Below are 26,866 nucleotides of genomic sequence, written 5' to 3'. Positions count from 1 at the left end.
AGATCCAGTCCAGATCCAGTCAGGTCAGTCCAGGTCAGTCCAGATCAGTCCAGGTCAGTCCAGATCCAGTCAGATCCAGTCCAGAGTCAGTCAGATCAGTCAAGTTCAGTCGATCCAGTCCTTGTCCAGATCCAGTCAGTCCAGATCAGGTCCAAATCAGTCAGATCCAGTCAGTCAGTCAGATCCAGTCCAGATCCAGTCAGATCCAGTCCAGATCCAGTCCAGGTCAGTCGATCCAGTCAGTGCAGATCCAGATCAGTCCAGATCCAGTCAGATCCAGTCCAGATCCAGTCCAGATCCAGTCAGATCCAGTCCAGTCGATCCAGATCCAGTCCAGATCCATCCAGATCCAGTCAGGTCAGTCCAGGTCAGTCAGATCCGGTCCAGATCAGTCCAGTCCAGGTCAGTCCAGTCAGTCCAGATCCAGTCAGGTCAGTCCAGATCCAGTCAGATCCAGTCGATCCAGTCCAGTCGGTCCAGGTCAGTCCAGGTCAGTCAGGATCAGTCCAAGTCCAGTCCAGGTCCAGTCAGGTCAGTCCAGGTCAGTCCAGATCCAGTCCAGGTCAGTCCAGGTCAGTCGGTCAGATCGGTCAGGTCAGTCCAGGTCAGTCCAGATCAGTCAGATCCAGTCAGATCAGTCCAGATCCAGTCCAGTCGGTCAGTCGAGTCAGTCCAGGTCAGTCCAGATCAGTCCGATCCAGTCCAGATCAGTCCAGATCAGTCCAGATCGGTCAGGTCGGTCCAGATCCAGTCAGATCAGTCCAAGATCAGTCCAGATCCAGTCAGGATCCAGTCCAGGTCCAGTCCAGATCAGTCCAGATCCAGTCCAGGTCAGTCCAGATCAGTCCAGATCGGTCCAGGTCCAGTCCAGATCAGTCAGGTCCAGTCCAGATCCAGTCAGGTCAAGGTCAGTCAGATCAGGTCAGTCAGATCCAGTCAGATCCAGTCCAGATCCAGTCAGATCAGTCCAGTCCAGTCCAGGTCGGTCAGATCCAGTCGGTCAAGTCAGTCCAGATCCAGTCCAGATCCAGTCCAGATCCAGTCCAGGTCCAGTCCAGGTCAGTCCGATCCAGTCAGTCCAGATCCAGTCCAGGTCAGTCCAGATCCAGTCCAGATCCAGTCCTAGTCCAGTCAGATCCAGTCAGGTCAGTCCAGATCCAGTCCAGATCCAGTCAGGTCCAGATCCAGTCAGATCCAAGTCAGGTCCAGATCAGGTCCAGGTCAGTCCAGATCAGTCAGGTCCAGTCCAGATCCAGTCCAGATCGGTCCAGGTCAGTCCAGGTCAGTCCAGGTCAGTCCAGATCCAGGTCAGTCAGGTCAGTCCAGATCCAGTCCAGGTCAGTCCAAGATCCAGTCCAGATCCAGTCCAGTCAGTCCAGGTCAGTCCAGGTCAGTCAGGTCGATCCAAGATCCAGTCCAGGTCAGTCCAGATCCAGTCAAGTCCAGTCCAGATCAGTCCAGATCCAGTCCAAGATCCGGTCGGTCAGATCCAGGTCAGTCAGTCGGTCAGATCAGTCCAGATCCAGTCCAGATCCAGTCCAGGTCAGTCCAGATCAGTCAGGTCAGTCCAGATCCAGTCCAGATCGGTCCAGATCCAGTCCAGGTCAGTCCAGGTCAGTCCAGGTCCAGTCCAGATCCAGTCAAGTCCAGATCCAGATCAGTCAGATCCAGGTCCAGATCAGGTCAAGTCCAGATCCAGTCCAGATCCAGTCCAGGTCAGTCAAGTCAGTCCAAATCCAGTCCAGGTCAGTCAAATCCAGTCCAGATCCAGTCGGAGTCAGTCCAGGTCAGTCCAGATCGGTCAAGGTCCAGTCCAGATCAGTCCAGATCCAGTCCAGGTCCAGATCGAGTCCAGATCCAGTCAGGTCAGTCAGATCCAGTCAGGTCAGGTCCAGTTCAAACGGTTCAGGTCCAGTCCAGATCAGTTCCAGAGTCAGTCAAGATCGGTCTCAGTCAAGTCAGTTTCAGAGTCGGTCAGGATCAGTCCAGATCAGGTCCAGGTTCAGTCCAGATCCAGTCCAGGCAAAGTCAGTCAAGTCCAGTCAAAGTCCAGTCTGGATCCAGTCTGGAGTCAGATCCAGTCCAGGTCCAGTCAGGTTCAGTCCAGATCAGTCAGGCCAGTCCAGAGCCAGTTCAGGTCCAGTCAGATCCAGTCCAGGTCAGTCAGTTCAGATCCAGGTCCAGTCCAGGTTCAGTCCAAATCCAGTCCAGGTCAGATCTAGTCCAGTCCAGGTCAGGTCAGATCCAGTCAGATCCAGTCCAGATCAGTCCAGATCAGTCCAGATCCAGTCCAGATCCAGTCCAGATCCAGTCCAGATCCAGTCAGGTCAGTCCAGATCAGTCCAGATCCAGTCCAGGTCAGTCGATCCAGTCGATCCAGTCCAGATCAGTCGATCCAGTCCAAATCCAGTCAGATCCAGTCCAGATCCAGTCCAGATCAGTCAGATCAAGGTCGAGTCCAGATCAGTCCAAATCCAGTCAAGTCAATCCAGATCCAGTCCAGGTCAGTCCAGATCCGATCCAGGTCAGTCCAGGTCAGTCAGATCAGTCCAAGTCGATTGAATCCAGTCAAGTCAGATCAGTCCAGATCCAGTCCAGGTCAGTCCAGATCCAGTCCAGATCCAGTCCAGATCGGTCAGGTCAGTCCAGATCAGTCAGATCCAGTCCAGATCGGTCCAGATCAGTCCAGATCAGTCCAAGTCAGTCCAGGTCAGTCCAGATCCAGTCCAGATCCAGTCAGGTCAGTCCAGATCCAGATCCAGTCAGTCAGTCAGATCCAGTCCAGGTCAGTCCAGGTCAGTCCAGATCCAGTCACGTCGGTCATCCAGTCAGGTCCAGTCCAGATCCAGTCCAGGTTCAGTCCAGTCAGTCCAGGCCCAGTCCAGAGCCAGTTCCAGATCCGGTTCCAGTCCAGTCCAGATCCAGTCCAGATCCAGTCCAAGATCCAGTCAGTTCAGATCCAGATCCAGTCAGGTTCAGTCCAGATCCAGTCCAGATCAGTCAGTCCCAAGTCCAGTCCAGATCAGTCCAGATCCAGTCAGGTCAGTCAGATCCAGTCCAGATCAGTCAGTCCATCGGTCAAGTCAGTCCAGATCCAGTCAGATCGATCCAGTCCAGTCAGTCATTCAGTCCAGGTCAGTCAGATCCAGTCAGGTCAGATCCAGATCCGGTCCAGATTCAGTCCAGTCCAGTCAGGCCAGTCCAAGATCAGTCAAGTCGGTCCAGAGTCCAGGTCAGGTCAGTTCAGGTCCAGTTCAGATCCAGTCTAGAGTCGATCTAGATCCAGTCCAGGTCAGTCCAGGTCAGTCCAGGTTCAGTCCAAATCCAGTCAGGCCCAGTCCAGGCCCAGTCCAGTTTCAAATCCAGTCAAATCAATCCAAGTCAAATCAAATCCAAATCAAATCCAAATCAAATTCAATCCAAACCAATCCAAATCCAATCAAAATTCAATCCAAATCCAATCCAATCTAAATCCAATCCAAATACAATCCAATCCAAATCCAAATCCAATCCAAATCCAATCCAAATCCGATCCAAATACAATCCAAATCCAATCCCAATCCCAATCCAAAACCAATCCAAATCCAATCCAAATTCAATCCAAAGCCAATCCAAAGTCAATCCAAATCCAATCCAAATCCAATCCAAATCCAATCCAAATCCAATCCAAATTCAATGTCATAAACTGAATGAGAAAAAAAATGTTTTCAAACAGAATTATTTGACTAAATTACCAAAAAATTATGTGTTAAAACTTCAAAATTGCAGTTTCCAATCCATAGATCAGTGATCTCCAGCATTTAAGGCCTTTTTTGTTCCCTTTAATTGTTTTTCACACAATGAAAACTAGTTGTTATCTTACTTCGAGAATGGCTTGTAAATGTAGTTACTAGACTGTATTAAAATTCATATTGATCTTGATATTATTTTGTATGGCTTGATAAAAGCAATATTTTAGTCAGCACCTTTTTTTTTGCTTTGGTCATGGAGTGATTTCAAGATCAATATGAGTTTTCATGCCCTTAGCTGGAAAATACATTTACAGTCGATTCTCTACATCTCGATGTTCTATATCTGGATATCTCTCCCTTGGTTTATGGTTACCTAGGTCCCTCCCTGTGTCGATATATTCACATTTCTAGGCTACTAGACCATCTTTGGACAATAACAAACACATCAAAGATAAGAGATTACATTTGTTTAGTTGTCATTTTTCCTTTTTCATTTTTTTTTCTTTCCATTTCTCGATCTCTCCTTATCTCGATGGTTCCTTCAATATCGCAATGTAGAGAGGTGACTGTATAAGCTTTTCTACAAGTACTTACTCGTAAGATAACAATTGATCTTTATTATGTGAGAAACAATTTGAGGAAAGATACGCCCAAAGTCCCAAGGATCACTGTTCTAGATGGACCTTTTCCCGAATAGACAGAATTAGAAAAATCTAAATAATCATTTGCATTTGTACAAAAAAGTAGGGTAACTATTCAACTAACATTAATTTTTTTGTGACATTGTTATAGGACAGAACGTGGTTTATAAATGAGTTATAAAACTGACATTATCGTTCCCATGTTTACTATACTAAGAACAAAATACATACAAATTTCATCAGCTGTCAACCCATATGATATCAGAATAGAAACGATAAAATAGGTGTTTCAATATTTTGCTTAGAGATAAGATTAATTTGAATATGAGATGAAAGATCAAACGCCCTTCCGAAATGCTAAGTTCTATAATTCGTTTTCAGGACCCACATCAACTGGTATGAAAATGTTTCTTTTTGCAGCCTCTACCATACATATCAGTTGGATGTTTGAGCATATTGAGAAATAAATGTCAGACCATTCCAAAAACAACTTTCATTATCTCCACCCAAACCTAATCTTCAAACACAGCCGGAACCACACGCGCAGGCAAAATCTGTTCTCCTCATTAACTACATTTTTTTACTGCAAAAGTTTTAATCTGATTAGAATTGCAACCAAATATGTTGCAGACAGTCCCTAAGCACACATTGCCGCAACCAGCAACGGGAAAGCGCAAACCAACTTCGGCAACAGAAAGAAAAAAACAACAAGGAGTAAAGTCCTTTGCTAATACGATATTAAATGATAAAATCGGAACTTCCACCGAAATAAAGGAGTTGGAATGTTTTTTTTCTCATTCTTGTTCTTGGATAAGCTGATGCCTTCTTACCTGCCCTTCAACGCCCTGTCTTTAGCATGCGGTTAAGATTATGCTTCGAAGATTATGCTTAGAATTTATGTACGCTTGCGTACGCAGAGGAACCCACGAGAGATATGTTTTCTTGGTTGACATAATTAAAAAAAATGCCTCTGACAATCTCAAACATATTTTCAAAAACAAATTGTTCCGCTTTGGCACGATAATTCTACTTTCAAGTACACCCAAAAAACAAATCTGGCAATCATTGTATAAAATCTTGGCATATACAATTCTGTAAGCTTTTTATACAAATATTGTATTAAAAAAATACAAATCTGTATTATTTCAATACAAAAATTGTATTAAAATCTCCAGAAATTATGTATGCCAAATTATTATACAGTTTCTGTAAGGTTCTTATGCAGAATTGTATTTAAATCTGCCATCCGCTGGTTGGGTGTAGGTACTTACTGGATGCATCGCTCTTCAAATAGCTTCTTTCTGGCAGTAATCCTTAATTGACGGCAGTTTTTTTATTCCAATTCTCTCAATGGCACTCGATTCTAACACTGAACATATTTTCCATGTTATTTTAATATTTCACTATCACTTTTCCCGAGGCGATAACTTCCACAACACATTTCATCAATCACGCCCGGCTGACCAATATGTCGCTTACGGTCTGGACTCGCAGCAAATCCTAATGTGCCACTACACAATCGATGATGTTCACTGGTTTGGTTTGTAATCCTTTTCCCAGCCGGATCCACCTACAAGCGCACACATCAACTGCAAACAATCGCCTCTATTTTCCGATTCCGGACCAAACACACCCGCCCTCACCGGGTTGGACAACAAACAAACCCTCTGTTCGGCGTGCCAACCGACCAACGATAAATCCCGGCAACAACGGCCTGCAAGAATCTTTCTTCGCGTTCAAACTGCTCGCCAGCAAACATCACCCAACGTACACAAAACACAAGCACGGCACGCACGCTGGTCCTTCCGTCCGTTATCGCAGCGCAGTAACCGATCCGTTGAACCGTCTCCGATATTTACCCAAAATGTACTGCCACCGGTAAGGCACAAATCAACCCGCGCTGCTGCCTGACTGCCTGCTGCAGCTCGACTCGCTCACACAACATCACTCTAAACTGTTCTCGGGAACTGGCTTGGCTGTGCAGCGAGGAACCCTGAATGCTAAGCCCAAGCCAGCCGGCAAAGCGCCACGAGCAGATGTTCAGTCATCGTTGTCGTCGTCATAGCCCTCACCTCAGTCGGTCGTTCCTCCGCGTTGCGCCGTCACCGTCGCCGTCGACGTCCTTATCGTCGTCTCTGCTTTCCAGTTTATCACACAGCAATTATACAGCCACATCGCACCGGGCTCCTGATGGTGCTCGGTTGGTTGTTGGCGATATTGAGGAAGGGCGGGGCGGAGAACATAGCGAACTACTCGGTCAAAACAAACCATGAGATACGCGATAGGGTGGTGCAGCAAATATTTATGAAATAGTTTAATTTAAATTCCATTAGAACATATGAATACTTGAATGAATTCTAGATTGCTTTGAGAATAGGTCGTATGTGCAAAAGAGAGATTCTCTTTGTTCACGCTCTCTTTCGCCAATAGATCGGCAAGTTTAGCATTTTCTGCTACATTTTCACTTTAGCACGCTAGACAAAGTTATTATCTTTAGATATCTGCCAAAAAATCCAACATAAATTTGTGTATAGCTTTGTAATAATCGAAAGAGAATGTAACCGAAGAGAGGCTCTCATTTGCACATACGACCTATTCTCAAAGCACTCTAGAATTGAAAATGTTTGTTAACAATATTCTTTGTATTTTTAACTAAAATAACACCTGCCGTAATCTGAAAAAGTGACGTATACGCCATTTTCCAAAAATGGTGTTAACGAGTACTACTCATCGAGCTTTTTAACGTCACTTTTCCAGATTACGGCAGCCACGCTATCATGGGTGATTCAAATATGACGTTCTATAGGGTAAAGTGCCCAATAGTGGACCCCCACCCAATAGTGGACCCTCCAGCCATTTTTGCATTATTACAGCACAATGTCAACATTGTGCTATGAAATTCTATCGGGAGAACCTACCTTACAGTCCTATGATTTGATTACATACGAAATAAATGCTATGGAAAGTCAAATTATAGATGATTTTTTACAATTCTATAAAAAATAAACACGAGAGTGTCCATTATAAGAATATTTTGGGGGGTCCATAATAGGGAAGAAGAACGTCCCGAAACGGGACATGAAAATCAAATGAAGTGTCGACTATAGGGAAGCAATTTCCTATTATGGACCCCCAGAGGGTCTACTATAGGGCGAATTCAGTTAGACATTAAAATGTTAATTGCAACGAATAACGCCGTGTATTTGGGTGTTTTATGTATGTATCGCGAAAAGGGGATGCAGAGCTTGTTGTTAGATATCAAGCACAGTTAATATGTTGAAAATTTCTATGCCTTACGACAGGAAGAGCAAAATTTCGCTACTAGGGGGTCCACTATTGGGCATTTTACCCTACTTCACACCTAGAATTTTTGACGATTAAAAACGACATGTAAAAAAGTTACTATTCTAAGTGAACAAATAAACATTCGATAAACTGAATGCAATTGAGATGAATTTTACAAGCAAGCGTTGTTGTTTAAATTCATTTTAGATTAAAAATAACAGCATGATAAATTGAATATTACCTTTACTTGCATGTTTAAGATAAATGCATGAGAATGCAAAGAAATTACTGAATATGGTTATGTGCGTTCTCAGAATTGCAAAATTTGATTCAAATTCAAATATCAATCAACTTTCTCAACCAACAGCCGCTAAACCTCAAATTATTATATAGAGATCAAGTCGAATTGCTACACGAATTGTATGTGAAAATAAGGATCACATTATCCATAGGTTCAATCTCTGTATGCAAAAAAAAAAACTACATACACCCAATATTTTATTTACACGGTTGGTGTTCTTTAATTTCCTGGTTAACCTGATTTTTCACAGATTTTTTAATACCGTGGGGCATCGAAATCCGTACACTTAAGTACCTTATATATAAAAAAAAAGTCATTAGAAAATAGTAATCGAATGTAAATAAAACGTTTGATACTGATACAGGAGCATGAAGGCTTCTAGTTTTGAAGTATTTCACATTTACTCAATAAAAAACTACGAGAAACATGATGAAATAATAGATAAAATCTACTACTCCTGACTCGAAATCCGTCCACCGTGGACGGATTTCGAATCAAAGGATCAAAATCCGTACAGCTATTATTCAACTGAATATTTAAATTGAAGCAGTCTGATTGACTAAACTACCACTGTAAATAGTTCGATACGCACATTGAGAAGCGATCCCTTCGATTCGTATTCCGCTTATCTTATGTAATGATTCGCAATTAGCAATTAAAACACAAATACTTTTGGTGCAATTATGCTCTACCCGAAAACAAAATGGCGGCAAAAACTCTGCGTTTGGTGGGTGGCGATTTGTTTTTGATTTTTGCGATTTTAATTTCAAAGCCTTCTTTCCATTTATTTGCCCTAGAAGCTTACTACCAAGTATCTGAACAGGATAAGATAAATTATTTTTACATAAATTACCTTTAACACCCTTTAATTCATTGACATCTCATGAGGTGGATGGATCTCGGTGCTGTACGGATTTCGATCCCACACGGTACCACCCGAATTTTCTTTGATTTTTTGTGATTTTTTTCATGGAGTTACCTCATAGTTTCGTTAACGCTAAAGGTTGTAATCAACAAAAACCCAGAACTGGGAGTATTTTTTTTTTTTTTTTCAATGATTCTAGCAGCCCTGAAAATATCAATACAGATATGTAAAGCACTCGCCGACTGATTCTTAGTCACATTTCGACGAATATGCAGCAAGACGATCATTTTCATACTTATGCAGTGCACATACCACTGTTTAAGCTGTTACGTCTGTTTGTCTGTGGTATTACTTCTGGGTAACAGCTGATAGCAGGCTTGAAGATTATTATATAGTAGATTTTAAGCAAGCGGAGGGCAATTTTGGTGACGAAATAAATCGCACGACCTTCCTTCCGCCAATCTTCCGCTTGGAGAGAAAGGGAAACCAATAGATAGGAACATTATTTTTCCATTTAGTTTTTGCATTGAATTTTTTGCTTTCTTTGAAAATTTCATGACGAATAAGTCACCCAGATTCTTTTAGTATAGAGTCTATGTTCTGAAAAAAAAATTAACTCTTATTAGAGTCCAAGGAACAACCCCCCCCCCATAAATGGTGGAAAGATTGAACGGGTACTGAAATGAATTCCCTTAAACATGTGCACTTTACGATCCAGTCATATTCAGAAATAGGTGGATGAAATTCAAAAGATTCAATAAACTTGTTAGAGTATCCAGGGTCTATAATATATGAAAGTTCAAAACAACTCGAAACATTTCGGGCTCAAGAATTCTCCTTGAAATCCTTCTAGAAGCTCCCCTGGGAACTTCGGAATTCCTCCGGAAAGCTATCCACAAACTCCTCTGAAAATCGTTCGAAAATCCTTCTCATATAATTGTTATTTCTCCTTATCTAGAAACCCCTCACTATTTTTTTTAGGAAATTCACGAGGAAATTCCTTGAAGATTTCTTTTCTTCTCTACAAGTTTTACTTCTAGACATTTCTTAGGCTATTCTTCCAGAAAAATCTCCGGCATTTATTTCAGGAATGCATTCGAGAGTTCCTTCAAGAATACGTACGGAATTTCCTCCCAAAATACGACCAGAAGTATCTTCAGAAATTTATGACGAAAATCCTTCGATTTCGCTCCATATTTTTACTTGTAAATGTATAAGAAATTCCTTCGAAAATTCTTCTAGGAATTTCTCCGGGCATTCCTCCAGGAACTCTTCCTTTATTTCCTCCAGGATAACATCCAGGAGTTTTTCCGGGAATACCTCCATAAATTCAATAGCGAAATCCTCTAGGATTTCATTCTGTAATTCTTTCCGCAATTACTTCAGAATATTATTCAAGAATTCTTCTAGAAATTTCTTTAGGAATTTCTCCAGGAATTCGACCAAGTATTTCCCCGGAAATTCTTACAGGTATTTATCCGGGAATTGCTTCAGGTACGGTCCTAGAATTCTTTCTTCGGAATTTACTCCCGAATTTCATTCGGAAATTAATTTGAGAGTTCCTCCAGGACATCTTCCTAGAGTTCTCCCAGGAATTTCTTCGGAACAAACCCCCGGGAGTTCATCCGGTAATTTCATCAGCAATTCATCTGGGAATACTTTCAGGATTTCATCTGGGAATTTCTGCATTAATTCCTCCTGGTATTTTTCCGAGAATTCCTTCAGATATTTCTCCAGAAAATCCTTCAGGAACTTCTCCAAGAATTATTTCCGGACTTCCTTGTGGGAATTCCTCCGGAAGTGCTTGTGGGAGTTCCTCCGTGAGCTCCTCCAGGAGTTTTCCCAATAGTTCCTCCGGGAATCTTTCCAAGAACTTCACAGGAAATTCCTGGAGGATATTTGGCAGGAATTTCACGGGAAATGGGATTTCGGAAGTTCCTCTAGAATTTCAACTCCGGGTATTCCACCGGCTGTTTCTTCTGAAAATTCGTTCGGGAGTTCCACCAGTCGTTCCTCTGGGAATTCATTCAGATTTTCTTTCAGAAATTCGTTTAGGCTTTCTTTAGGAATTTATCTACAAATTCCTCCAGAAGTTCCTCGGAGAATTTCTCTGGGAGTTCCTCCGGGAATTCATCCGGGAGCTCCTCCTGGAATTCCTGCGGAAGTTCATTTGGGAGTTCATTCAGGAGTTCTTTCGAGAGTTCCTCCAAGATTTGCTCCGAAAATTCTTCTGTAGTTCTTGAAGAAATTCCTCCAGAAGTTCCACCGGCAGTTCCTCCGAGAATTCCTCTGATAATTTGTCCGGGAATTCCTCCAGAAATTCCTCCGGAAATTGCTCTGGGAGTTCTTCCTCATAGGAACACCCGGAGGAATTCTTGAGAAACTGCCGGTGGATCTCCCGGAGGAATATCCAAACGAACTGCCGGAGAACCTCCCATAAGAACTCCCGGAGAAATTTCAGGATGAACTCCTAGAAGAATTCCCAGAGGACCTCCCGGAGGAACTCCCAGAGAAACTATCGGATGAACTTCGGAAGGAAATTCCAGCTAAATTTCTGAAGAAAGCCTAAATGATTTCCTGAAAAAAGCCTGAATGATTTCCTGGAAGAGCTACTGGTGGAACTCCCGAAGGAATTTCCGGAGAAACTCCCGGATGAATTGCCGGTGGAATTCCCGGAGGTACTCTCGGAGGAATTCTCGAAGGAACTTCTGAAGGAATTTCTGAAGAAACTACTGGGAGAATTTTCAAAAGAACCCCCGGAGGAACTGCCAGTGAAGCTACCAGAAGAATTCTCGGAAAATATCTTGGAGAATTCATCTTATAGACAAATCTCGTCTAGCTGAAACTGAAACCTTCGTGGGGGTATGTAGCTGGACCATAATCATCATCAGAGGACCTCTCGGAGAATTCCTTGAGGAGCTCCCAGAGAAATTTACGGAGGAGCTTCTGGAGGAATTTCTATATAAATTCCTGAAGAAGCCTAAATTAACTCCAAAAAGAAAGACTGAATGAATTCCCGGAGGAAATCCTGGCGAAATTCCCGAAAGAATTTTCAGAGGAATCCCCGTAGGAACTGCCGATAGAACTACCGGAATAATTCTCGGAGGAAATCCTAGATGAATTCTCGGAGTAACTGCCGGTGGAGCTTCTGGGAGAGAGAGAAGCAGCTGAGAAACAGCACGAAAGAATTATCTCAAGAATTCCCTGCAGAACTTAAGGAGTTCGTGGAGGATTTCTTGGAGTAAATAATGGTGGAATTTTCGGATCAATTGCCGGTGAAATCCATGGTAGAATTCCTGAAGACGAAGTTGCTGGAGGCATTCATAAAGAATCCCCTATAGAATTTCTGATAGCACACCTGGAGCAATTGTCGAAGGAATTCCTGGAGAAAGCTTGCATATTGATTTTTCTGCCTATCTTATATATAAAAATGAAATGGTCTGTGTTCGTATCCGCATAACTCGAAAACGGCTGGATGGATTTTTTTCATTTCTTCAGCAGAAACATACGTTATAGTTTCCGACGGGTTTATATGATATTTCCTTAGGCGAAAATCATGAGTAGGGTTGAGTAAATCGTGAAGAATTAAAATAAAGATTTGTATGGAAATGGGCAGTTTACAACGCGCTTTTTCGCCTACTATGCAGGACAACGTCTGCTGGGTCGACTAGTCTTATAATAAATATTATTTGAGAGAGGATTATTTGTTTAGAAATTCAGATGTATGGTTCTAGTAATATTTGTTATAGCAGATTTTATATTCTTTTTAAATACTGAATTCGTTAATAATTTTCTCATTTTATTTACAAATATCTGATGAGCAATAAATCATACATTTTTAAATCTATTATTGTTTTAATAATTATTGTTGTTCAACAAACGCACAACGCGAACGTTGCATTGTGGACGTGAATGCGTCACGTGGCGTTGCGTTTTAGAACAAAACGCTGACTTCAACGCTCAGCGCGACGCCGACGGTTGTGGATTTGATTTCAAAGTTTTTGGAACTTCTAAGGAAATAGTACCAACCACTAATATTCATGTGTTTTTAACTATTTAAACTACTGTAAAATTACGATTCAGAAGATCTAAAAAATTGCCCCCCCTACTCGAAATCCTGGCTACGCCCATGAAGGGGGCCATATAGGCATGAGCAAGCTACCCGACTTGAGAAAGAGCAGCAAATCATTTCCCGGCTCGGAATCGGATACACGCGGTTCTAGAATATGTGACGTCTGTGATGTTCGCAAAACTGTGGTATACTTTGTCTGCCGCTGCCGCAAATACCTGGATACCTGCTAGCATCAGGGACACTCTATCTGACGATGCTGCCAGCATCGGGTCTCCAGTAGCCTTGCGGGCAAAGGCGTAGGATTGTCAACCCGGAGATGGCTAGTTCAATTCTCGGTCCGGTCTAGGATGTTTTTTCGACTTCCTGGGCATAGTGTCAACGGTCACAGATAGGGTTCTCAGTATCGGCCCCTTTTTATGGAACCGGTACTACAGTAGTGAAAAAGTCCAGTACCGGTAGTACCGGAAAAATTCCGATACTAGAGTATTTTTATTGATGTTGGATTTTGATCTGAATAATTTGCTCTTTTGCCTTAAATTTAGAATGACCCAGATGTATGTTCAGTCACGTATGGTATACTGTTTTCCGCGAGCGGTAATGGCCGCCTAAAATGTATTATTTTCAGATTTGGCATTTTGTCGAAAGTAGTAAATAAGAAGGTGTTGAGAAGTAAATCCACCCGAAAGATATTTTAGCTACAGGATAAAGATTGTCGTTTAAATTCCCTTTGTTCTGCTGACCGAAACATGTTGGGTACAGAGTTCCCAAATATGAAGTGAATAACAATTAAAAAATCTCTTTAATAAAGTAAAAAAAATGTTGGGTACATAACTGTCAAATTGTATGGATTTTTCTTCCATTTAGCGCCCTATCCTCGCCAGCAAAAGATGTTCCGGACTGCGACAATCTTTAAATTCTATCTTCTTCTCTATATATAAAAAATGAGTTTGCATTTCCTTTGAGGTAATTTAGCTCACGACCGGTTGGCCCAATTTTCAAGATTTCCTCACTGACCGATTCGACTTGGGATCATCTGTGTTTTTACATACGAAAAGTTAGTGAGTTTTAAGTGTGAAAATGCAATATCGGGCTGAGTGGTGAGGAAACCCAATACGATCGCGCAAAAAATGATCTAGAGTGTGGCGTCGCAAAAAAAAACTTATAAATTGACATTCAGAACGCCAAACCCCGAGCAACGCAGGATACGTTCGGCTAGTTTTGTAATAAATATCGTTCATTCACATCTTCTCATTTACTTCAATGCTTAGAATACTCGTCACATCATATGCAGTAGACCTCCACAAACGCCATATCAGAAATTATCCCACAGGCAAGTTGGTGTCCATTACAGCTCGCGGAAAATTAGATTGGAAATTTTCAGAATTTTTCAACATAATGACTACCGCTTCTGCCTTATAAGCAGGAGTCATGGCTTCAATCCCAGGCTCGTCCCTTTCCTACTTTGCATTTCTATCTTCGTTCTTTCTGTGTTTCACAGTGAACCAAAACGATTCCTAATGATGTATCTTCCACACTAGCAATTCCGAAACCTTCCGTGGCACCTATGAGAGGTCGTAGAGCACTCTGCATCTTCCTTTTAGTAGGTGTCGAACTAACCATCCTTCCCCTTAGCATTCGCAAGGACGTGGCCAGGACGGATCTCGACTATTGGAAAGTGCATTGCTTCCATCTAAGAGATAGTGATTAGTCCCAAATCAATATTTGGTAAGACACTAGAAATCGCTTCCTGTTTTCGCTCACCTATTTTAAAACCTCCATTTTCGAAAACTAGTTGTTGGAAACAGTTAAAGTTCAGTTTTTTTCATAATTTACTAATGCTTGTATGGAAAAACTTTGACTAGTACTGTTTTCAACAACTAGTTCACGAGAAATGAAGATTTTAAAATAGGTGGGCGAAAACTGGGGGGAGGACGATTTCTGGGTGTCTTACCCTAACGGATGAAAGTGATGCTATTCCCATACAATAGTTTTGGCTTGTACCACCTACGAATTTGTGCGAACTGCTTAATGCTAATGCTAATGCTAATTATTTTTCAACACATCTGCATTTTAAGGGGACGTATTATTTTAAAGTAAACAGCATAGCTTGGGAAATCAATTGCAAAAGACCGTTTGTTTGAGAAACCGCATATGTGACATTTTTTGCCAAAATAATACTTCTAGATGGGTCAACACCTTCACTACCAGTCTGGAGTTCAGATAACAACATCGTTCGATAGGTCTCTTATCATTCAGTTTTCTTGGCCTCAGATACATTAAATCTAATCTACAAGCATTATATGTAGGTAATTGAAACAGTGACCCATTGTCACCCCCGACAACGGTATTCTAAAACTTTGCTAACAAAAGCACAATAAATGCTGAGGCACAATTACTACTCATGAGCTAAAACACATAAAATTTATTTAATAAGTAAAAAATCTAACGGGGTCCGCTCTTAGTCCTCTAAGAGAAACGTCTATCAATCCAATCCTGTATCCAATTCAGAGTTTTTATGCATGTTTATGAAAAAGTGAAAAAAAAACAATTCATAATCGCGAATTTCTTTAAATATTTTGTCACTTTTAAGCATTTTTCCACATTTATCCATTTTATTCCAAATACTGATACCTCGATACCGTAAATACCGGTTCTCATTGGTATTTGGTACCGGTATTTTCGGTACCGATACTACCGGTACCACAACCCTAGTCCCAGACAAGATACATGCCAAACAAGATACATACTCATGTAACGGCGTTCATAGAAAAGATTTCAATTAATAACTGTGGAAATGCTAAAAGAATACTGAAAAATCAGGCCAAGTTCCAGTTGGAATGTAGAGCCATTGAAGAAGAAGCTAGCATCATCGCCCTTATCTGTTTCTTAAAAAATAACAAATTAACCCAAATACAATGATATGGAAGTGCTATTATCATCTTTCAAATTTAGACGTACATGTTCATAATAGAATAAGAGACGAAAGTACAGATTTGATAGCTCCGTTAGAATACTGCAGGCATGGAAATTTTATATGGAAGTGGATTTAAAAGCGAGTGAAGGGCAATTTATGTGATAATATAAATCTTACGAACTTCCTTCTGTCAAGCTGCCGTATGAAAAGGAAGGGAAGAGTATCTGATTCTAAAATTTTGTAGAAAATCAGTTTTTTTTTTCAGAGCAATTTAGGCGTATATAATTAAATTGCAGGGAAAATATTCGATTTTGTGGGTAAAATGCCCCATCGTGCCCCAGCTTAGCTAAGCCAGTGTTTCTGATATTTCGTTACTGGCAAAATTTCTATCATGAACATTTACGTCTAAGTTTTTAAAATGATATTAACATTTCCATATCATTGTAAGAGCGTTCAACTTCACGCAGAAGAAATATACTCATCTCATTAATTACAACCAAAAAAATAAATAAATTATTGTATATAAAATCTTGGCACAATTTTGCATGGTTCTACAAAATTATAAGATATCAATGGAATGACTGAACTAAAATTTTCCGAAATTGTATATGCTAAAATGGTTTCTGTAAGGTTCTTATGCAGAACTGTATCAAAATCTGCCATCCGCTGGTTGGGTGTAAACTCTCCAACTTACCAAAATTGTACATCACATGAGATTATAAAGATCCTATGTGGCATTTGCGACATAAATTTTGCCGCACCCTAACGGAATACCTCAATCAAGTTGAAAGGACTCAAATCCATTGATTTGGTTTCCCCTATTCGGAATTATACCCTGAGCCCCGGACCAACAACCGTTCGATTCCGTCTTCTTTGCTATTGCTTGCAGCTTGCGCGCTGACGATATTCACGGTATTGCGCCCTTCGAACGTGATCAACCGAGGACGAAAGCAAACCGAGGGCAATGAAAACATCCACTGTATGTATGTTCCTTCACGTTTGCATCTACAGCGAAGGACCCAAGAGACCCATACATACTACATTACTCCTGCTTCATCGCGGCGCAGCGATACCATCATAAACGCATAACACATCAGGCAGTTTCGCTCGGAATGGATGGAACACCACACCCGTCTCTGTGCGCGATGGTATAATTGAGTTGAGGTGACGATGGTCGTTCGTGGTTGCATGCAGCCGGGGTGCAAAGGAGAAGTTGACAGTTGGCCGAGGAGGATCCTTACTGGATGAGCGGGCGCGTTCCAACCGGACCAGATGGTATCGTTCATTATTATCGTTTTCGTTGGGACGTGTGCTGCCACGATGAGGGAGTAGTGCTGGTCGGATGGATGTGCGAATTGGAATGCAACACTGTTTATCAAGCGAGAAGGATCGCATCTCGCGCTCGGATGAACGCGGTTCCAGAAACAACGATTTGACAGATGTTTGAGGGCTTTACCCGAACCCAGTCGGTTGGAAATGGATTTGTCGGACGGATTAATTTGATTGTTGAATTTGTACATAAATTCGTTTGCTAAAGTAAAACTAAAGAATGCTTCATTTAGGAATGGAATAAACATATTAAACATTAGAGACAAATTTATTCTATAAATACTACTCCGATATTAGTATTTTAAAATTTATTTAAGGCCATAAATTAACGGAAAATGTTCTTGAATCTAAAGTCAATATCAATGAAATTGTCGTAGAACGAAATCAAGTCGAGTCGATGTTATTCATATATGTTCCTATTTGCAATAATTATTCGCTGTTCGATTGTAAGATTTTCTAACAATTCTGTATAAGAACCTACCAAAACCTGCATGAGAAGTGGGCATATACGAAAATGTTAGATTCTTCATTCATTCAAAAAATGTAAGCTTACAAACAAATATTGTAAGAAAAGCTTGCAAAATTGTAAGGTCCTATACAACATTTGTAGAAGAATCTAGCATTTCCGCATATGCCTAGTTCTTATACAGGTTTTGGTAGGTTCTTATACAGAATTGTTAGAAAATCTAACAATCACCGGTTGGGTGTAGATTTTCTATTAAATTTAATTGAATTTCAAATCATAGAAGTTTGAATTACTTTTGATTTTGAATAACAATCCGTTCAATTGTATGTTTCGTTTATTTAAACACATTGAATGTAATAACCTACATTCAAAATTACAAAATACGTGTAAAACATTAAAATTTCCACTAGAAAAAAAGCTCAGAAGTCGTGAAAAAGACATTTTTATAGGTCGTAAGAAAATCCAATGAATAATGTCCTTGGGGCCTTCCTTAACCGGTAACATACGCGGCTACAAAGCAAGACCGTGCTGAAGATGGCTTGAATTGATTCCCGGGCCAGCGAAGAAAACCTTCTGGTTTATACAGATTTTGGTTGTTAATCCAACACGCGGAGTGTAGGAAAAGTTTTAGGTTAAAGGGCAGTTTTAATGTAGGGTGAAGTTCTGGTACTATAACATCCTAGGGAAGGATTTACACCCAGGTTTTTTTTACACGGTTTGGTTTTAGTCGTTTAAGACCTTCAGCGTCAATAAAACAATGAGTTGACCCCACCAAAAAATTCACAAAAAATCAAAGAAAATTCAGGGGGTATTTAAAAAGTTGTGAAAGTTCGGATTTACCGAGAAATTGATGAACTCCAACCGTGTAAAAAAAAACCTGGGTGTACTTGGTGATCACTTCCTATTCCCTTTATTACTCCCTTTTCACTGTATTACTCAATTGTATGGCAGACAACTGAATAACTTATTGTATGTCACTATTTGAATACAATGATACTAGCCATGTTCTAAAACACTGGACAAGTTACCAATCCCATTCTAACAGTGTGTTTAAATGTTTTAAATGCTAATGGTATTCGCTGTAGAAGCATTTCTGAGCGATTTCCGAATGCTTCCTGTCAAAATTCAATACCAATATTATCAATTCATTTTTGCCTTTCTCGTATTTTTTTACTCATCATCACACCAAATGTCTCACCTCGAAAAAATCTTGCACCACCGAATGAGTGTCGAAACCGAAAAAGAAAACATTCGATTTTGCTGAAGCGCAAACGGAAGGAAATTTTTGCAGTATTCAACGTACCATGTAACTCTCTTCCTATTCCTCCCAGCACTGGCTCTGTAAGAGGGATGTAAAAGTGAACCCCATAAATGGAAGGTATTACGTAGTTGAAGATGATTTATTCCTAAATCTTCTATAGAAAAAGCCATTCCAACATCACTTGATGATACTACGTACGTAGTACTAAAGTCACCAAAATACCACGTCAACCATTTTTCGACCCAATACTCAACATCTGAACAACGTGGATTCCCTTATCCAGTCCTAATTCAAATTACCTTCATGTAGTACAACGACATCAATTGCGTGACATTGGTTTAGCACCGAATGAACGTTTCTCTTCAGTGGGTAAGAGTTGAATTTTCCCATGAATTTGAAGAGCAAGCATCTACCCGCTTGCCGACGCATGTAAATATCCCAATTTATGTGTATGATGAAAATATTTCGGAAAAGAATAAAGCCTCTTCCCAAGTGCAAAGCCCAAACGAGACGTTGCGTCTGTTGTACATCTGAGGGAGAAACAACAGCGAAGTAGGGCGACCAACATTATTTGAAACAGTTTTAAAATGTGAAATGCTACTTACGCCGTCAAGTGAATATCACTATTGAAACAAATATTTATGCGTACTACTTTGTTTGCGTTAAAGTCGAGGTCATTAGAACTGTCCAACAACGGGAAATTGTCAGATATTTTATATGTGTTGGTTCGTTTTGGATGCTGTTCGGAACTTGAAGCATAGTGTTCACAGTTTGAGCCCATCTACACGGTGTGCTCAATAAGTATGACAAAATTTGGCTTAATAAAGTCAGTCGGTTTTCATAGTTACAGTCAGTAAAAAAGAATTATCATGTAAGATATTTGTAACACCTGACGTTTCACTTGCAAGAGAAACGTGCTTTATGTACAATGTGCATTAAGCACAACATGTGAATGACTTAGTTTAAAAAATGTATTGGAGGTAACCACTTCCTTCGCTAGGAGTTTGATCCCACGAACCCAGTACACTAGACAGGTGCTTTCCCTTCTAAGCTGCGAAGGATCTCCGTCGTCCTCCGCAGCTCAGTGGGTTGTGATGAGACTGAATTCCCAACACCAGGCACATAGCCGAACTATCACAATCTATTTTAGAACCAGCTGTCACAATTAACTTGGAATGAACTGTGTTTTTGAGAAAAAAACATTAATTCCGAAGAATTTTCTTTTGTATATTACGAAGATTATTCCATGGGAATTACATAAAATCTTGAAGGAATTCAAAGAATTTATCTTTGGGAATTCTCAAGAATTTCCCATGAATATTTCTGAATAGCGGTCGGGTCTGAGCCTGACGACCGACTGGCAAATAGCTTACACTTACACAACCTGACTTGATCAGTACTGTTTCTGATGAAGAATGTGTATAGCCGCCAGCCCAAGTAACACTTCTAGTCGTAAACGAGTTGTTTCAACTAAATTACAACTACTCTCATTTCCCGATTTTAGTCCTGAGATGCGCAAGAGGTGGAGCGATTATAAAACATCTCGAACGTACTAAAACATTGGTTAACGGAACTTGATCGAAAACATATAGGTTTAGGACCATATAGGACCTTAACTTAAAACTGAAAACACAGACCAGTTATAACTAGGTTAAAAAGAAATAGCAAAAACACAAAAAAAGAGTTTATTTTGTGTGTGTTCTCAATCTAATGCAGCTATTCAAAAACAAAAAACAAATTTAATTTGTGATGCAAAACATTATTGAAGGACTTTATAGACAAAGAAAATCAGAATTCTTCTGACAAAGAAAATCAGTGTAGTGTTTCACATATCGCCTCAAATTTTTGTGCGGCTTCAAATTTATGGTGAATATGATCGTTCTGCTTCGAAAAAAAACAAACGTCCATTAAAAATTCTTGAAATTGATGATAAACTTTTAACAATAATAAAACGAACTTTTTTCTCCTTGTGCATAAAAAGTACTTAGAAGAAGCCTCTGGTGAATTACACAATAAATCATAATTTCATTGAATATTCTTGATGAATAATTAAATATTTTTTGGAATCCTAAGTTTCGATTTCTTAATTTTTCTCCAGAAATTTTTAATTTTCAGCCATATCCAGATTGGTACACTGTGTACAGTAACTTCCAAAAGAGTTTCTACTTACTTGTCGTTTGTTTCTAAATTAGGCCGATATTAAAAAGAAATTATGTCTCCCCCCTATGATTTTTTGCCCAAAAAAAAAATAGGAGTCAACAATAGAAATACCGGAAAATTATGAGAATTTTCGAAACATTCTAAACTAATCTAAGGAGTTTTTTGATTTTTTTCGTTTTAATATTCCTCTTTAAATATACTTTATATTATATTACTAAGCTTTATATTTATTCTATTATGCTAAATTAAAAAAAAAAAATCTCGATAGAAATATATACGAAAGCTGAATGATTATATCGATTGTGTCACAACACAAAGCCAGTTTGCCGGAATGCTAGTGCTGATGATATTCCGTCATGACGCTCCGGGACAACTGGTTGGATATATTTTCACTTATGCTGACCCTTCCACGTCATGTACCTAGCTAAACATATTTCGTAAGCGCGGAAACACATAAAACGCAACAAACATATAAAATATGACTGTATTCTATCTTGCTAAACCAAAGAAAGTTATTAATTGTTGACCATACAAAAGTGATAACATAAACTTGCAATATGATTGAAAGAAATAGATTACAATACCTGAAATAAAAGCGAACAAAACATAATTTATAAATAAAGAAAGTTTAAAATAACTAAAGTTAGAAAGGATGAAAATTAACGTGACTGATTTTACTAAATTGATGTAAATTTGATTCAAGAGCCTATTTTTTTCAAATAATTGAGAGTAAGCAACAAAGTTTTTGAATTTGCCAATATTTTTATTCGACACTGTTTGATTTGTGAATGCGACTTTGCAACATCAAAATAGTGTCAAAGATATGTTTTAAAACCACAAATAATAGTGTTTCAATCATAAACATGTTGGTAACTAATGCAACATTTTTTATTGTTTCAGTAACAGTATTACAACATCAAAGCAATTACAAATATGGTCAACACAACTGCGTAGTCCATCAGGCGATTTAATTTTTCCGGCACGATGCTAATTTATTTTGAGCTGTAGGTTAGCAAAATACTAGTATTCCTCGCAGGGATAGCGTAGCTAATAAAAGTTATTTTGTTGCGCCAATACGTGACCATTACCAGCTAGTTAAAAAACTATAATCCACAGTGGAATTGATGTTTTATAGTGATTTTCTGAATGGCCTGGAATGAATATGTGTAATTCATTTCGATATCTATATACACCTTCTTCTTCTATATACATAAAAATGAATTTCTGTCTGTCTGACCCTTATAGACTCGGAAACTACTGAACCGATCGGCGTGAAAATTTACATGCAGAGGTTTTTGGGGTCGGGGAAGGTTCTTAAGATGGTTTGAGACCCCTCCCCCTTTTGGGAAGGGGGGCTCCCATACAAATGGAACACACATTTCTGCTTAACTCGAGAACTAATCAGAGAATAAATCAATTTTAGGCGAAACAAAGTTCGTCGGGTCTGCTAGTATTTAATAATCTTTTTTGCGTAGTATTGTCTAGTTGGTAGACAGAAAAGTTTATTTTATTTGTATTTAAAAATGACGATTTCTGTTAGTTTTCTTCCTCATCGACTGGCGAACAGTTTTGTTTTGACGCCATTTCAACAAACTGGCCAAGTCACATTGAATATATCTCGGGAACTTTTTCAAATCGGCGTATGTAACATTTTGATCAAGCTGAGAAAATGAGCTTGGAAGTTTTCAGATTTTATTTTTATTCCTATTTAGAAACTAATCATTTTTATTGCAATTGAATACACCTCAACGATACATTATGAAAAGGTTCATCGTCACTGACCCTGAAATCTGCACTGCGTGTGAACATTTCGGTTATTTTGATAAAAATATATGTTACAACGTTCTGCAACAGATAAATCACATACATCGTTTTGATACGTCAGCATGACCGAGGTCATGCTACTTTCGTCGAAATGTTACGCTGCTCCGTACGCTGCATTGTTGATACGTCGAAATGTTGCGTCAAGTTGAAACATTTCATGCACTTGCGACAAAAAATTGCAACACTTACAACACGACGTAACAACATTTGCTGCAGAAAACAACGTAAAATGTGTTTCTTAAGGCTCAAGACTCCATCACACTGTTTTGAGAATTAATGACTGTATCGCTTGTTTGTAATAGTGAGGCAATTGGTACGGAAAAGTGCAGCAGCGATAGATAAATTTTGTTTACAACTGGGGTGGGTGGAAATGGGGTGTTAAAAATATGCCAGCTAATGCATAATGTTGCCAGACTTGACGAAATGTTAATTCTATATCATAACACATGTTCACGGTGTATCAAATATATGGGTATTTATCGGTTTAAAATTTATTATTCACCACTTGGAATTTAACAGAAGCTCACATAACATGTTTAAATATTTATTTCTGGTATATTTGTTCAATCCGGCAAACAGCAATGATTTTTCCATGAAACAAATCTGGCAACGGTGAAGAGATGATTATTTTCTCGTGTATGTACACCTTTGTTTGCGTGTTGGCTGGCGTATACATTGTATTGTTCGGATTGAATGAAGTTGCATCGCGTAGATTTTGTACTCAACATTTCACCTATTGCGCTAGTGAGTTTGACTCTTCCGCATTTTATTGCGTTCACAATACGGTCGTCAAATTTGTCTCTCACTTCGATTTCGGGAAAGCAGTTTTCGACAGTTTTGGACGCGAAGTGAATCAATTGGTAGTCAATATTGAAGAAAAATGTGAAACACAGTTAGTGAATATGTTTTAGGAGTGATAAAATCAAGGAAACAGTGGGAAAAGATCAAGTGAAAAATCAAGTAAGTGTGTATGTGTTTGCTCCGAACGTTCGGAGTTAGTATGCGTTCGATAAAAATACGAATACCGGCCCAGGAAAAAAGGCAGTTTTCAGCGTTTTTCCTGCAATTCCTCAGTAATTGTAAATTTGGATAAGTGAAAAAATAATATGGAAATGCCATGAATATATTATAATGGAGGTAAGTCGGAAATAGCCCCAAAATATTGAATTTAGATCAAAACTTTATTAGTATTAGTGCGGATTCGAATAAAATCATCGTCATCATCGGATTGATTACGGTTTATAGAGCCTTAACGAAAATCAGAATATTTAAGCAACATGCTTAATTTTGAAATCAGTGATGAAAAGTACAAGCAGACGCACGTTTTAAACTATTTAGTTGTTCGAAAAACTTTTTAAAGTACATTTTCTGCTAAGCGGTGTATGTGCAATATTTTCAACAATGATGTTACACCGTTTTGCAAAAAATTGATTTACATGTTTAAAAACACATTTTCATGTAGCCTTGAAGATATACACATTTTTAGATGAATTTAATGCCATATGCTGTTGAAAACGGGTTTGTTTACAATTTGCGACATACGCCGTTTTGAAAAAGTACCCGAGATATATAGAACATCGTTACTCAGCCTTCTGAATTAGAGCTGCCATCAGATAAATGTCAGATTTCAAGCAAAATGACTGAGTTATAACTTATTTTTTAACTTATTTGGCGACTTGAGTGTTTGACTTACGATACTTTTACGCAACTTGCTTATGATTTGGAGTTTCAGCAGAACCTACTTATAATTGATATACAACAAGTTTTGTTTATTTTTTATTTTGATGGATGTTGCAAGTGCTACTTGGGAGACATTCTAAATACTCACGCTCCTCTAATGTGGACGTGTACTATACATATGTGGAAGGGTTGGCTTTAAAATGGATTGCGAGTGATTTGACTGTGCGTCCAATTTGGGAATCTCGGAGCTCGTTCAGTAGCTAATAGGTTGCGAAGGCCGACGGAGGACCTTCGTAGCTTAGTTGGTTGAAGCCCCAGTCTAACGTACTGTAGGGTCATGGGTTCGAGTCCCATCAAAGGGAAAGTGGTTACCTCCAATACATGTTCCAAATCAATATCTTCCACATAACGTACATATTCATATATGAGTTTTCATAATATTCATTCCATAGAATTTCCATAGAAATTCTCAAGAGCTTCCCACCACAATTGCGTCGTTTTGCAAATAAACTCTGCTAGGTTTTTTTTTACAGTTTAACATAAAAGCGTGGTTTTCTGATCTCCAACATATTTTTATTTTGTTTGTAAAATTTTTATTTAAATTTTGTACAGCAGAAAACAAATGATTTCAATCGATAGAATAACACAAACATTCATAGAATGCTAGTTGACCAATGCAGCAAAAGAACAAATTCTTAGTCCCATATAAATTTAAAATTAAAATAGTTCCGTTCGAAAATTATAAAAAATTGTGGTTAGGCTCATTTTTTTATGCAGATTCAAAATATGTAAAACATGTATAATGTGTACCCCTATAACAACCCAATTCATACATAGTATGGAAAATCACACCAAACTGACTAAACTACGTTAAATATAGATGTCAGAATTTCTTCGGATAGTTCTCTTCGCGTTGGTCTATGGGGCATAGGTTATTTATTTGACTTTTGAGCGGTGCCGAAATTAATTTTGAATTAACTCTGATGTATGAAGAAGTGTTCAATTTTAGTAAATAGTACACCGCTCAAACGTCATTGTGTACATTCGGTGCAGGTCCGCATTGGTTGGTCTTTGATGTGGCGGAAATATGCATGAAGGAAACTTGTTCATATACCGTTTTGTCTCAAATTCCAAACATGACTCATATTCCAAACACCAAAACTAGTTTCTCATCGGTTTTCCTTACTGAGGATGAAAATTACAAACGAATTGAAGGTCCTATGGAGACAATTTTACGAACAATTTTACGAACAAGACGCGATACAAACTGGCGCGGAACAGATAAAACTCGTTTTTCCGGAGGAAAAGCGGCAGCAGGAAGATCGAGACCGTGAAGAGACGGAGGAACTGTACTGCGCTAATAACGCACGAAAGTTGTATGAGAAGGTGAACCGTTCACGTAAGGGCCACGTGCCACAGCCCGATATGTGTAAGGACATAAACGGGAACCTTCTTACAAACGAGCGTGAGGTGATCCAAAGGTAGCGGCAGCACTTCGAAGAGCACTTGAATGGCGATATGCCAGGCAGCGGTGGCGGTATGGTAATGAACCTAGGAGCACGCGCACAGGACAAGCGACTTCCGGCTCCGAATTTCCAGGAAATCCAGGAGGAGATTGGCCGGCTGAAGAACAACAAAGCCCCTGGGGTTGACCAACTGCCAGGAGAGCTATTTAAACACGGTGGTGAGGCACTCCTTAGCCGTGCGGTAAGACGCGCGGCTACAAAGCAAGACCATGCTGAGGGTGGCTGGGTTCGATTCCCGGTGCGGTCTAGGCAATTTTCGGATTGGAAATTGTCTCGACTTCTGGGCATAAAAAGTATCATCGTGTTAGCCTCATGATATACGAATGCAAAATGGTAACCTGGCTTAGAAACCTCGCAGTTAATAACTGTGGAAGTGCTTAATGAACACTAAGCTGCGAGGCGGCTCTGTTCCTGTGTGGGATGGAATGCCAATAAGAAGAAGAAGAAGAGGCACTGGCTAGAGCGCTGCACTGGATGTTTACTAAGGTTTGGGAGGATAAGGTTCTGCTGCAGGATGGAAGGTGTCGTATGTCCCATCTACAAACAGAGCGATAAGCTGGATTGTAGCCACTACTGCGCAATCACATTGCTGACCGCCGCCTACAAGGTACTCTCCCAAATTTTATGCCGCCGACTAACACCAAGTGCAAGAGAGTTCGTGGGGCAGTACCAGGCGGGATTTATGGGAGAACGCTCTATCACAGACCAGTTCGCCATACTTCAGGTATTGCAGAAATGCCGCGAATCATCTATTTATCAACTTCAAAGCCGCATATGATACAATCGATCGGGACCAGCTATGGCAGCTAAT

General features: G+C 39.8%; 2 protein-coding genes across 6 annotated transcripts in view; one reads left to right on the top strand and one right to left on the bottom strand.

The window, feature by feature from the left end:
* LOC134212898 (trissin receptor) overlaps nt 1–26,866 on the top strand; it is a 529,260-nt gene that overhangs the window by 377,038 nt on the left and 125,356 nt on the right. The gene's annotated exons all lie outside the window — the stretch shown is intronic.
* The window catches only part of LOC134212896 (uncharacterized), a 197,754-nt gene that overhangs the window by 46,624 nt on the left and 124,264 nt on the right, over nt 1–26,866 (bottom strand). The window contains exon 1 of one of the 5 annotated variants that reach the window (XM_062691195.1): nt 5,644–6,344. The exons of 2 other annotated variants lie outside the window; for them this stretch is intronic. In XM_062691195.1, the coding sequence (XP_062547179.1) occupies nt 5,644–5,652 (9 nt within the window). In that variant the 5' untranslated portion in view covers nt 5,653–6,344. Of the gene's footprint in view, nt 1–5,202; nt 5,289–5,643; nt 6,345–26,866 lie in introns of those variants that run through there. 2 more of the 5 variants (XM_062691199.1, XM_062691198.1) reach the window with 2 other exon arrangements.

The sequence above is a fragment of the Armigeres subalbatus genome, chromosome 2 (assembly GCF_024139115.2).
Source record: "Armigeres subalbatus isolate Guangzhou_Male chromosome 2, GZ_Asu_2, whole genome shotgun sequence".
NCBI classification, from domain to species: domain Eukaryota; kingdom Metazoa; phylum Arthropoda; class Insecta; order Diptera; family Culicidae; genus Armigeres; species Armigeres subalbatus.
Note: the sequence above shows the minus strand (reverse complement) of the source record. Positions and strands in the feature narration are given on the sequence as shown.